At 38.9% G+C, this 12,288-nt stretch overlaps 1 protein-coding gene, 1 long non-coding RNA gene and 1 pseudogene across 3 annotated transcripts; all 3 read right to left on the bottom strand.

Moving 5' to 3' along the window:
* Positions 1-877: 877 nt before the first annotated feature.
* On the bottom strand, positions 878-5,039 carry LOC137748012 (uncharacterized). Of its 2 annotated transcripts, none has more exons than XM_088682293.1 (3): positions 4,091-5,039; positions 3,444-3,755; positions 878-3,344 (listed from the first exon to the last, which is right to left on the bottom strand). In XM_088682293.1, exons 1-3 carry the CDS (start codon positions 4,328-4,330, stop codon positions 1,020-1,022), a joined length of 2,877 nt encoding a protein of 958 aa, XP_088538419.1. In that variant the 5' UTR covers positions 4,331-5,039; the 3' UTR covers positions 878-1,019. The 2 variants fall into 2 exon arrangements, with proteins under 2 accessions (XP_088538419.1, XP_088538422.1); XM_088682296.1 differs by having other exon boundaries at positions 4,059-4,233.
* Positions 5,040-5,180: 141 nt separating this feature from the next.
* Positions 5,181-5,826, bottom strand: LOC137746451 (toll/interleukin-1 receptor-like protein pseudogene; annotated as a pseudogene).
* Positions 5,827-9,510: 3,684 nt separating this feature from the next.
* Positions 9,511-11,773, bottom strand: LOC137746466 (uncharacterized). The gene is made up of 4 exons (XR_015954663.1): positions 10,549-11,773; positions 10,343-10,451; positions 9,820-9,886; positions 9,511-9,738 (listed from the first exon to the last, which is right to left on the bottom strand). It is a non-coding gene; the product is annotated as an uncharacterized LOC137746466 (long non-coding RNA).
* Positions 11,774-12,288: the final 515 nt, after the last annotated feature.

The raw sequence follows: 12,288 nt of genomic DNA, 5'->3' as shown, positions 1-12,288 counted from the left end.
CCGCAGGTGAAGCAAGAAATACCCCAAAAAGCCAAAAACTAAATAAAAGAGCTCTCAGAAGCAGAAACCAACTCAAAACACGAAGGAGTCGCAAACTCTTACCACACAAAATCACCATTTCTTCCCTCTCGCAGGTCCCTTAGTCTTGCTACTATATCAGTGATCATGCGCTAAATACCTCAATCCCCATCACCCCGTGACCCACAGATACAACCCCATATCCCCCCACCTCTCCTTGAGGCTGCCACCGCCTTCTCCTCCTTCTCTTCCTCATGTCTCGACTGCTTGAGATCACTCAAAATTGCCTTAAAAGCCATCGCCTCCTTTTCCCCGTAGCTTAAGTCCACCATATCACTCATACGTGCAGTGCTCTGACACTGATCCAAATACCCTTAAGTGCTGAGAAATTATCGTTTTTAAAGAGAGAGATGCTACAGTTCCCTCTACCTCAAGGAACTCTAGACATTGCTGCCTCCTCTTCCAAACATTAACGTCGCTGCATCATCTCTTCCAAATAGCTTGACTCCTCAGGATCAGTCAAAATGTGATGAAAAATTTGTTGGCAGTCCCACATCAGTGGGTGAAATGAAAACAAATGAGTTTAAATAGGATTACCCCTTAGAAACAGGTACCCAGGCATTTTAGGGTAAAACCCAGCCCTAAACGTCAACGTTTGATCTCTTCCAAAGGTCAAAGTCGCTGCCACTTCTCTTCCAAATGTCGCTGCTGCCGCTTCTCTACATAGATGCGCCGCATCTCTTCCGCATCTCATCCGCAAAGAGCCGCCGCATCTATGCCGCTTCTTCCGCACAGAGCCGTTGCATCTCTTCCGCTTCTTCCACAAAGAGCTGCTGCATCTCTTCCGCTTCTTTCGCAAAGAGCCGCCGCATCTCTTCCGCTTCTTTCGCAAAGCGCCGCCGCATCTCTTCCGCTTATTTCGCAGAGCACCGCCACATCTCTTCCACTTCTTTCGTAGAGCGCCACCGCCGCCGCATCTCTTCCGCTTCTTTCGCAGAGCGTCACCACATCTCTTCCGCTTCTTTCGTAGAGCGCCACCACATCTCTTCCGCTTCTTTCGCAGAGCGCCGCCGCATCTCTTCCGCTTCTTTCGCAAAGCGCCGCCGCATCTCTTCCGCTTCTTTCGCAAAGCGCCGCCGCATCTCTTCCGCTTCTTTCGCAGAGCACCGCCACATCTCTTCCACTTCTTTCGTAGAGCGCCACCGCCGCCGCATCTCTTCCGCTTCTTTCGCAGAGTGCCACCACATCTCTTCCGCTTCTTTCGCAGAGCGCCGCCGCATCTCTTCCGCTTCTTTCGCAAAGCGCCGCCGCATCTCTTCCGCTTCTTTCGCAAAGCGCCGCCGCATCTCTTTTGCTTCTTGCCGCATCTTTTCCGTTATCGTATAGCGCCGCCGCATCTCTTCCACTTCTTCCGCATAGCGCCGCCGCATCTCTTCCGCTTCTTTCGCATAACAGCGCCGCATCTCTTCCGCTTCTTTCGCATAGCGCCGCCGTATCTCTTCCGCTTCTTTCGCATAGCGCCGCCGTATCTCTTCCGCTGCCGCCGCTGCCGCAGAGCGCGACCGCATCTCTTCCGCTTCTTTCGCAGAGTGCCTTTCCGCTGCCGCTTCTTCCGCATAACGCCGCATTTCTTCCACATAGCTTGATTCCGCAATATCCTGCTGCCTCTCTTCCACATAGCGCCCCTTCCCTTCCACATATCTCTTCCACATAGCTTGACTTCCGCATAGATCCTGCCTCTCTTCCACATGGCGCCACATCCAGGGGAGGCGGGATTCAACATCAGCCACCGCCTCATTTTGCTCAATGTTTGGGACCATGGCATTAATCTTAGGTGCAGTGCTTCGAAACTGAGCCAAACCCCCCAAATTGATGAATTGCTGTTCTGGGCAGTAACCATGTATACCAGTTCCCTTTATGTCAAGGCGCTTCAAATACCATAAATCTTCAGGCAACTTCGAAAGTTTTGAGCACCCATTGAGAGTGAGCCATTCGAGACTTAACAAATTGCAGATACTGTTCGGAAGATAGACCAGGCTTTTGCAGTTTTTCAGATTTAACGACACTAGTCCCTGAAGCCGTTCAATTGATGCAGGAAGCTCTCTGATAGATGTGTTATCCAAATCAAGGCTGGCTAATCTTTCCATATTTTCTAATATGTCTGGAAACACCTTAAACTTTGTACAACCGGAAAGAGAGAGATAATTTAGGGACTTGAGCTGACAAATGCTGCTTGTAAGACTCTCAAAGTCTTTGCTATACCGTAGCGTCAAGGTAGCAAGTCCAGTAAGACTATAAATTATGGATGGCAATTCTTCAATTGCAATCCCTGAAAACTTAAAATTTTCTTGGCCGAGAAAAACTTCTGCAACTAAAGTCCAATCTAAATGAAGCTCTGTTAGGTTCTCCGTAACTTTTAGAAACTCTGGTAAATTCCTCAGATTTGAGCAGCCAGAAACATTCAGGGCTTGAAGAGATCTCATATGAATGCTGCCTGGAAGAATCTTTAATCTTCTGCAATCCTTCAGGCTCAAGGTAACGAGTCCCGTAAAATTTTTGATGGACGAGGGCAGTTCTAAAATTGCAGTCTCATCTAAATTAAGCTCTAATAGGTTCATAACTTCAGGAATTTCTGAAAAATTATACAGATTGAAGCAGCTGGAAAAATTAAGGGTTCGAAGAGATCTCATACGAATGTTGCTTGGAAGACTATGAAGTTTCTTGCATTGCCTTAGACTCAAAATCTCAAGGTTTTGAAGAGATGAAATTGATGGGGCAAGGCCTTCAACAGATGTCTCATCCAAGCGAAGCTCTCTTAATCTTTCCATATTTCCGACATTTTCTGGAAAGGCCTTGAGCTTTGGACAACCAGAAAGATTAAGAAGTTGCAAGGACTTGAGTTGAACAATGCTGTTTGGAAGAATCTCAAGTTCTGTGCAATATTTAAGATTCAAAGTAACAAGCCCTGTAAGGTTGTTAATTGATCGAGGCAGTTCTTTCATTGCAGTCCCTTGCAAATAAAGCTTTGAAAGCTTCTCCATAACTTTGGAAATCTCTGGAAACTTCTCAAGTTTTGAGCAAAAAGAGAGATCAAAGGTTTCAAGAGATTTCATACAAATGTTCCTTGAAAAGGACTTGAGTTCGCCGCACCAACTTAGATCCAAGAGGACAAGTTTTTCAAGGGCAGAAATGGATGGGTGAACCTCATATAAACTTGTGCATCCACCAAGAATTAGCTTCTCAAGATTCTTTGCCTTAGCGAAGTCCGGCGTTTCCTTAAGACGATAAGAGCCTTTTAAATTGATAATTTTCAACTTTCCAAGACGCTGTCAATATACATCAAGGAAAATATGTGTTACATACATAATAAGGCATTTAAAAACTAAACCATTTAAAAGCAGTATATAGGCAAATGATGAACGTACCTCAGTTCCTTTCCAGAGGTGTTCAACCCAACTACATTGCATGTCAATTTCAACAAGATTCTCTGGGTTAAACTTGGACGATAAAGACTTTAGGGGACATTTGTTCCAAAACAGATAACTTAGTTTTTCAGAGAGAAACTTTAGATTCTCGTATTGCCAGTGATCATCGGCCGACTCGCCCTCTGGTAGTAAACAGTGGGTATGGACTCTGAGTAGTCTTAGTTTTGGCTTTTGAGCAAGGGCGATATCTAATTCCACCACATTGTTTGAGTGTGGCCATTGCACAATTATGCTTTCAACTGCTTCCATAGCCTGGATTATCAAAATTGCACTTTGAATGAGTACAAACTTAAGATTAAAACGCCCAATGCACATGGTTCTCATGAATTGCATTTTGGTCAAAGTTGAAGCTTTACTTTTATTATTAAGGAAAACTAACAAAAAATCCAAAAAAAAACTTTATTTTAATGAAAAATGACAAATAAAGATGCAGTGAATAGTACTAGGAAAATGTAAAAATGTGGTTTTTTGTTAAAAGTGAACAATACCAAAAGTATTATTATTATTTTAAAATTTACTAATATTACTGGGAGAGAAAAGATTCAATGCAATTACATTAATGGAGTGGACGGGAGCGTATTTCTCACATTTTTTTTATTTAGCACATAATGAACATCTTCACAGCTCCACAATCTGCTGCGCCTTCCAGGCTCCTTTATATATTCCTGGCGTACGATTTGGTGACCCATTTCCTCTATTAAATCATGCATCTCGAGTACACCATCAGATGAGATAGTGACAAGAGCTCTACCAACTAGAACGTCTAATCCGGTATGGGGATGGAAGTCACAACCCTCCATAATCCTTGTTGCCAAGTCTTTCTTCATTTGTTTAAAGAAACATGCAATATCAAGAAATATTGCCTTCTGCAAACCATCTAGTCCATCATAGCTTGTTCTAAGGACTTTTTGGATTCCCGGGTGCGGGTTTCTCGCTATTTTCTTTAACTCATCTTTCCACACAAGTACACTTTTGTCATCGAGAAATGCTCCCAAGACTTTGAGTGCTAAAGGCAAACCTTGAGCATATTTTATGAAATGGCCTAACAGATCAATGTATTCTTCTGTGGGTTGCTTTGTACTCAAAGCATACTGCCTAAACAGCTTGAGAGCATCATCGTCATTTAACAACTCGGGCTCATATATTGTCAAGTCCTGCGATTGCTAGTTATATAACACTCATCACACTGTCATTGAAAACACAAAGTAACGACCCAACAATTCTCAGGAGTTTATTCTTCTTTCATTTACTCAATGCACTCTTCTAAGTTCAATCAACATATAAGAGAACTAGTCATCTATATCCTCTCCAGATGTTTTATAGACCTTTTAATAGCGGCTATATATTTTGATCTTGCGGTTTGAAGAATTAATTTAACTTGTTCTTTTTTTACTTATTAATGTTGGACAACGTCTTTTTTACATTATGTCTCCTCTCTGTTTCTCACACCTGCTCTTTCCTCATCATGAAAGAGGGAAGAAATTAAGAGATTTTGTACAAACGACATCGTCCCATGTGAAAAAGTAAATAAAAACAAGTGAATTCTTCACCGCAAGATCAATATCAAAGGCCCCTAATTTTTTATATTAGTTTCCTCTTCCCTTCTCATGGAAAATATCTAGGTGTGGTGGTGGAAAGTTTTGCAGAGAGTTGGTGAGTATTCAATTTTGTAGAGGGTTGGGAAGGAAGTCTTGGTTCTAGTTGTATTAACATTAATGATAACCACAGGAAATTAGCGACTATAAACGAAATAAGAATTTTCTTCAAAACTAAAACGACCAAAACAGGAAATTAGCTAAACTTCTAAACTACTAAGTGAATAAGATTATGAGGTTATGAGTTACTGGTAATTTTGTGAATCCCAGCCACATAAATCGGGGGCTCTTTGTAAAGCGGACCTCCACCGCTGCACTTCTTCCATGTCGGCGTCAGGATCATGTTCATGTTTAGAAAAAGCTTCCTCAAAACTTCCCTTGATTTTACGAACATGAGATGGGTCTACTTCGTAGAAGATGGGAATCACAATCTGCTTCTTCTGATCCATGCACTGCAGGATTTGGACGAGTTCTTTCAAGCACCATGTGGAAGAAGCGTAGTTTGGAGAAAAAACTACAACCGAAAGCCTCGAGTCGCTTATAGCCGTCAGTAGCTGCGAAAGGCCGTTGCCTTTTCTGAGCTCTTCAGCGTCAATGAAGGTGTTGATTGACCTCCGACCTAGAGCTTTGTAGAGATGGCCGATGAAGGTCCTGCGAGTGTCTTCCCCTCGAAAATTCAAGAAGACATCGTATTTGCAATCAGGAACAGATGAAGAAGAAGAAGCCATCAACAAGCACAAGATCGACAGCCTAATGTGATTCTCAAGTAGCCCCTTAACAAACTCAAGATTGCTGGTCAACGACCCCCTTCATTGGTTCTCACTAGAAAAATGAGATGCATCTCCAGGGGGTCGCTTTGGGCAAATAAAGTCCACTAATCTACGCGGTCCGATTGCATGTTGGCCGGCAACCCCATCGGGCTGGGCCCCAGTCCCTTCAGCATTCCCTTGCTTTTTGGCGCGTTGCCTTCCTTTTAGCGCGTCAAAGAGCGCAGCTTTCTCTCTTTCTCAGCGCGTCCACACGCAGAGTGGATCGGAAAGTTAGTCTAACAAATACAAATGAAAGAAAGTAACATTCATATTTTACTAAGCCTTTTAATTTTTATTTAAAATAGTCTCTAAGATTAACATAACTTCTCAGTTTGGTTCCTGAATTTTGATCGATAGAAGTGATGGTTAAAATTGTTTACCATCAATCATTTTGGTTATTCTATGAAAAATCTTGGTTAAATTAAGGGTATTTTTGTTAATCCCTTTGAATTGATCATGATGCAAATTATTGGTGATCCAAATCTCCTTTATGCCTGTAGCTTCTACTTATGTCATAATCTTTCAGCTTCTACCAATTATTGTTTCAGATGATTTTATTTTTACTATTTATTTTACTTTGTCCATGGGTGGCTTTTAGGTTCCCCTGCCGTCTTACTTGCTGTGTTATTTTCTCAACAAGTTTTGCTTTTATGTCCCCTTTGTTCGTAAATTTCCTCTTTTAATTTTAATATGATAATGGGATGATTGTTGAGCACTATTACCCCATGCTTTTCACGCATGCACACAAAAAAAAAAAATTTAGAGAGTTTCTCGTCACAAGTAATATATTTATCAAAATACTTGAAAAGTTTAGAAAGTTTCTAAGTCACAACTAACATTGCCATATAGTCAAAATGCTCAAAATATAGAAAAGAAATATAAAGAAGATATCAAGTTAGAGCATTCCGTTGCGCTATGGGATCACAATTATTTCTCTATCTTGCCTCTAAACCCACCTCCAAACACCGAAGTGAAATGTAAAATGACCAAAACACCCATCAAAACACTTTTCTCATGGCTCAAAAATAAATAAATAAATAAATAAATAAAAATCAAACACACATAGAAATTCAAAATACAAAAACTAAATAATAAATTTTGGAATGGAACAACTTTTAAATTAGATCAATCTCTTTTGAGAAGACTTGATTAAAAAAAAAATTATTTAAACCCAATAATGTTATCTCTTCACTCATTAGTTTTTGTATAAACTTTATATTCCAGTTACACCTTAAAACAAATGTGGTCCACATTCTGTGGGTGTGGATATAAATTACTCAATTATATAAACTAATCAATGGGTTGTAGTAGCGTCATGGGAGTCCCCATTGGTGAATCGGTCATAGGTCTGATGACTCCCTTTTTTGTGTCTTTTTGCTAAATATTTGTGACATGTCCTATGATTTGGTTGAAAAATAACTTTGTTAACACTTTTACTTGACATTCAAAAATAAATAAAACAACTCCTAATATGATGAAATGCGCGTGCGAGCACGTTGTTAAATTTGACGTATATTCTTAGACTATCATTAGAAATTACGCCCTCGTGTTGCTGTGGGAATCAGCTGTTTCAGGCGTAATCGGATGAATAAACACATTTAAATTGAATGAATTCAACACAAAGCTGGCATATAAACACATTGTACAATGAGTGGGAAGAAACTGAAAGTCTTTGATTAGAAAGAGATGGTTTCCAAAAAAGTTCTGTTTCCTTAAGAAACAAAAGAAACATGTAGTTCACACATATAATGTGTCCTAAAAGGCCAAGGAGAAAACAATGATTAGTCTTGCGTAAGCAAACCTGATATACAAGGTGTTGATTGAGTTCTGAACCAGAGCTTTGTGGAAATGGCCGATGAAGGTCTTGCGAGTGTCTTCGCCTCGAAAATTCAAGAAGACATCGTATTTCCAATCAGGAACAGATGAAGAAGAAAAAGCCATCAACAAGCACAAGATCGACAGCCTAATGTGAGTCTCGTGTAGCCCCATAGAGCAATTCCACCGGAGGTGGAATAGCCCATCATCCAGTCAAAAAACCAAGCTAGCACTTTGTCAATTCATTCCAGCCCGTGTGTTTGCCTGGCACCTAGCCTAAGTTGGTCTCCAGACTAGCCCCATTTTTGACAGACCTTGGGATGGGCCATTTGTGTTGTTGCGCGTGGCGCGTGGCATGTGGGCGCGAGTAGCAGACAACAAAATCAAAGGCGGGGCCCAATGGCACAGGCGCACTAACATCTCCCCTGGGTGGTCGACGTGGTCCAATTTCTGTCATTGGATTTCCAATGGTAAAAAAAATTTGAATTTCACTTTTAAACTGGACCGTCTAATCACAGATCAATGGTCCAAGTTTTTTCCCCCAAAAAAAAAAATTAAGTCAGAAATTAAAAATAAAATAATTAATTTTTATTATTTTATGATAAAAAATAATAATATTTTAATAAAATTGACCAACCTATTTTTTGTGTTTAAGGGTGGAGATACTTTGGCTATTACTATTCATTGAGGTCTATTATTGTTCACTTGAATGAATAAATACGCTGGATGCTAAAGTAAAGTCTTTAGGGTGGAACTGCTCTTAACAAACCCAAGATTGCCGGGCAACGACCCCCTTCATCGGTTCTCACTAGAAAAATGAGATGCATCTTCGGCCCCCGCCGGGGGGGGGGGGGGGGTGGCGGCGGCGGCGGCACTTGGAAGTTCCCAGGAAATAAAGGGTCGCTTTGGCTAAATAAAGTCCACTAATCTACCAATTTACCAAGTGGAATTGCACATGGTGGCCGACAACTCCATCAGGATGGGCCCCAGTCTTCTCAGCAAATCCTCTTTTCCCTTTCTTTTTGGCGCGTTGCCTTCCTTTTAGCGCGTTTAAGTGTGCAGATTTCTCTCTTTCTAAGCACGTCCACGGGCAGAGTGGGTTAGAATTTTTAACCCAACCCGATTTCTTGTGTTAAATTTGTTGGTCAAAAATCAGTTTTACCAAGGTTCTAAAAGACGTTATACGCTGGTCAGGCGGCGAGCTGGGGCCTAGCGCCTAGGCATCTAGGCGGATTTAACTAAATCCATTATATTTTATGTAAATAAGTGTATGTTTATACTTAAAATATATATAATTTCATCATAAACTACAAAATAGAATGACACATATAATATGAAGTATTGGAACATAATGAAAATATGGGGAACAAACATTTAAATATTCGACAAGTCTCTTACAATTTATTGAAAAAAAAAATGCAAAAAGAAAGTTATTTATTTTCTGCCTAAGTGAGTCGATGCCTTGGTGGGTTTGGACGGATGCCTAGGCGGTCTAGGCAAGCACCTCAGTAGGTCTATGGGTCCTTTCTTAATTTTCAAATGCCTAGACATTAATCGGTGCGGTAACCAGCCACCTAGCGCCTAGGCGGCGCTAGGTGGACATTTTTAGAATAGTGGTTTTACCCAAGAGTCGAAGCAAATTGGAAGGAATTTAAAATTTAAATTTTAGGTTTTATTAGAAAGTTGGGGTTAGAAATTGTGTGAAAAATTATGTTTTACAGGTATAAACACATCAACTTATATCACATCTAATTGAATCAAGCAATCTCTAAGCATGAGAAATGGATCTTAGAAAGTATAAATCCTACCTCATAATATTAATACAATTAACAAATTCTCAGTGCATGATCACAAAAAGGTAAAGAAAAGTAATTCAATTTCTAAATTTCAAAAATGGGAAAGATACAAAATGGGTCTAAGTTCTCATTTCTCACCATAATGAAAATTATGATATCATTTTAACATGAACTCATGTTTTATTTTGGTCACTAGTATTATAAAGCTAGCGACTTCAACCTGTGCAAGCAAACAACTGAATTAGATGCAAGCCTAACTTTGATTTAACCAAATCAAAAAAGCAATTACGATCATACTAACCACTCCTATTCCCATATGTAGAAGCTATCCCTTGTTTTGCCTTTGTGAGCAGTGCAGTTTTCACTCTCTACACACAAAATGAACACACTCAAAATGATCAGCAACATTAAAAAACTTAATAAATTATATGTATACATTACTATATATGTATTTGGACATAAAGTACAAAAATTTACTAACAGATTAAAAAAATAAGTATTATGAATTGGAATTAAATGATATTATAGTTGTTAAAGAAATACCTAACCAATTTTTGCATATAGCATCATAAATTGTTAAAAAAATAACTGCACTGAAATATCTAATTACTCAAATCTATAATTCCATTAAAACACATCACCGAAAACCCCAAGGAGAGAGGTGCATATTCCTAACCTTGCACAGTTAAATTTGCATTTTGTTTGAGGGGAGAAAAATGATCAAAACTGATAAGTCAATAGTTAAATAGATTTACTGTGGTGTCAAATATTTTTTAATACATACATAATGCTGTATATTTAAGTCAACTAATATTCTTGCATACCTTCGGTTATAAAATGTTTGGAGTTGAATGTATATATACCCAAATGGGAATAATTCTTTATCCGAAACTTAGAACAAACCAACTCATCCGAGAACGCAATGGAACTTAGCTGCAACTCCAATTTAATCAATGTAAATTATTATACTGAAACAATGTGATCAAACTTAATCAAAACTCCAAATCCACCAAAAGTTTAAATTTCTTACCTTGAGTACAGAGGGCTTCAGAAAACGACGGAATTCTAGCTTGGAAGTAAAATCCCAAAAATCAGAAAAATGAAATTTGCACAGAATTCACAGTTGTAAACACAAAATTACCCACCCCAAATCGGCTAGAGAACTTCCCCTCTAAACTCAAACAAAATCAACTCCAATCTTAATTAAATTTGTTTTCTTTTCCAAAACTTCTCTCAATCTGCAACATCATGAGCAAATCAAAACCCCTAAATGCAATTGATCACAAACTGGATCAGTGCTCTGTCTTTCAGACACAACGAAAGCATAACCATATTGCCCAATAATATATAAAGTTCGCTAAACTAATAGGATTTCAAAATTTTGTGACAAAGAGATTAATACCTTAGTCAATACCAGAAATGTTCATAGCTGAAACACAGAAATGATGAGCCTAAAAATCATAACCTAAACAAATGATAAGATAACCATAATCTCACACAATAACATTATACAAAAATTTAACCACAAAAATGGAAAATGAACAGATTCGTAAAGGAAAGCAGCAGCAAAGCAACTAATGGATTCTCTCAAAAGATAATATTGTCAAATTTGTAAGATTAAGCAAGCAAGAGAGACTGCTGGCTTGCGGAGCGGAAGTTGTTAATCGACACATTATTTTGTCATAAGTTAAGCAACTAAAGGTTTGTTTAGGCACAATCGTAATCAAACCGAGCTTAAATATTTTTAGATATAGCAGAAGAATTTTTTTTTTTTTTTTTTTTTTAAACCAAGATAAAAATCTGAAAAAAAAACTCACAAAATGCAAGGTCCTCCAAAAAATTAAAAACCCACAAACCAAAAACTTAAAATTAAAAAATTAAAAAAAAATATCAAATTTCTTTCTCTAGAGGTTCTGACAAAGAAACCTCTTTACCTGCACAAAAAATCAAAAATTAAAAACCCACAAACCAAAAACTTAAAAAATAAAAAAAATCAAATTTCTTTCTCCAGAGATTATGACAAAGAAACTTGAAGAGGTCTCCGATGGGTTTCCAAGGGAGAGGTCGAAATGGAGGAGATGTTGTCCAACGGATGGGGAGGAGGAAGGAAGGAAGAACAACGCATCATTTATCTGCACAAATTTTGACTGCTTCGTCGTTCTTAGCAAGCAAGTGAGAGGGAGACAGAGAGACAGAGAACCCAAGATCAGTGAGCCAAAAAACGTGAGGATTGAGAGGAAGAAAAGCGTTTATGAGACACGGATCGAAAAGGATGGAAGGCTCCAGAAGACCAACGCGTCAACATCGTATGGAAGCAGACGGACGCGTGACCAGCATGGGCAAAACTGAGAATTCACTATAGAGAAGCCAAAACAAAAGGCAGTCAGAGTAGCATTGCAAGGACATTTTCGCCATTTTACTGTTATAGAACAGTGCCCGATGACCAACACGTGTGAAACATGGCACAAACGAAATAAACAAAGCAAGCAGGGGCAAAATAGGTATCACACTGCTTTATGAACAGTATTTCAGTTCATTTTCTCTTTTAGTGTTTGTGTGTCTATATGTATATATATAATTTTAGGAGTTGGAGTTAGTATCTAACAAATACAAATGAAAGAAAGTAACATTCATATTTTAGTAAGCCTTTTAATTTTTATTTAAAATAGTTTCTAAGATTGACATAATTTTTCACTTTGGTTCTTAAATTTAAAATCGATAGAAGTGATCCTTGAGATTGTCCACCATCAATCATTTTGGTCATTCTGTG

This window comes from Pyrus communis, chromosome 2, assembly GCF_041283825.1.
Source record: "Pyrus communis isolate YQ-2024b chromosome 2, ASM4128382v1, whole genome shotgun sequence".
Classification (NCBI taxonomy): Eukaryota; Viridiplantae; Streptophyta; class Magnoliopsida; order Rosales; family Rosaceae; genus Pyrus; species Pyrus communis.
This window is presented reverse-complemented; position numbering and strand designations above follow the sequence as displayed.

Coding starts and splice junctions, on each gene's coding strand:
- LOC137748012 (XM_088682293.1), bottom strand. CDS start 4,330: ATGAAGAAAGACTTGGCAACAAGGATTATGGAGGGTTGTGACTTCCAT. Junction 3,756..4,090: donor ATGTGCTAAATAAAAAAAAT/GTGAGAAATACG, acceptor TTGATAATCCAG/GCTATGGAAGCAGTTGAAAG. Junction 3,345..3,443: donor ACCTCTGGAAAGGAACTGAG/GTACGTTCATCA, acceptor GTATATTGACAG/CGTCTTGGAAAGTTGAAAAT.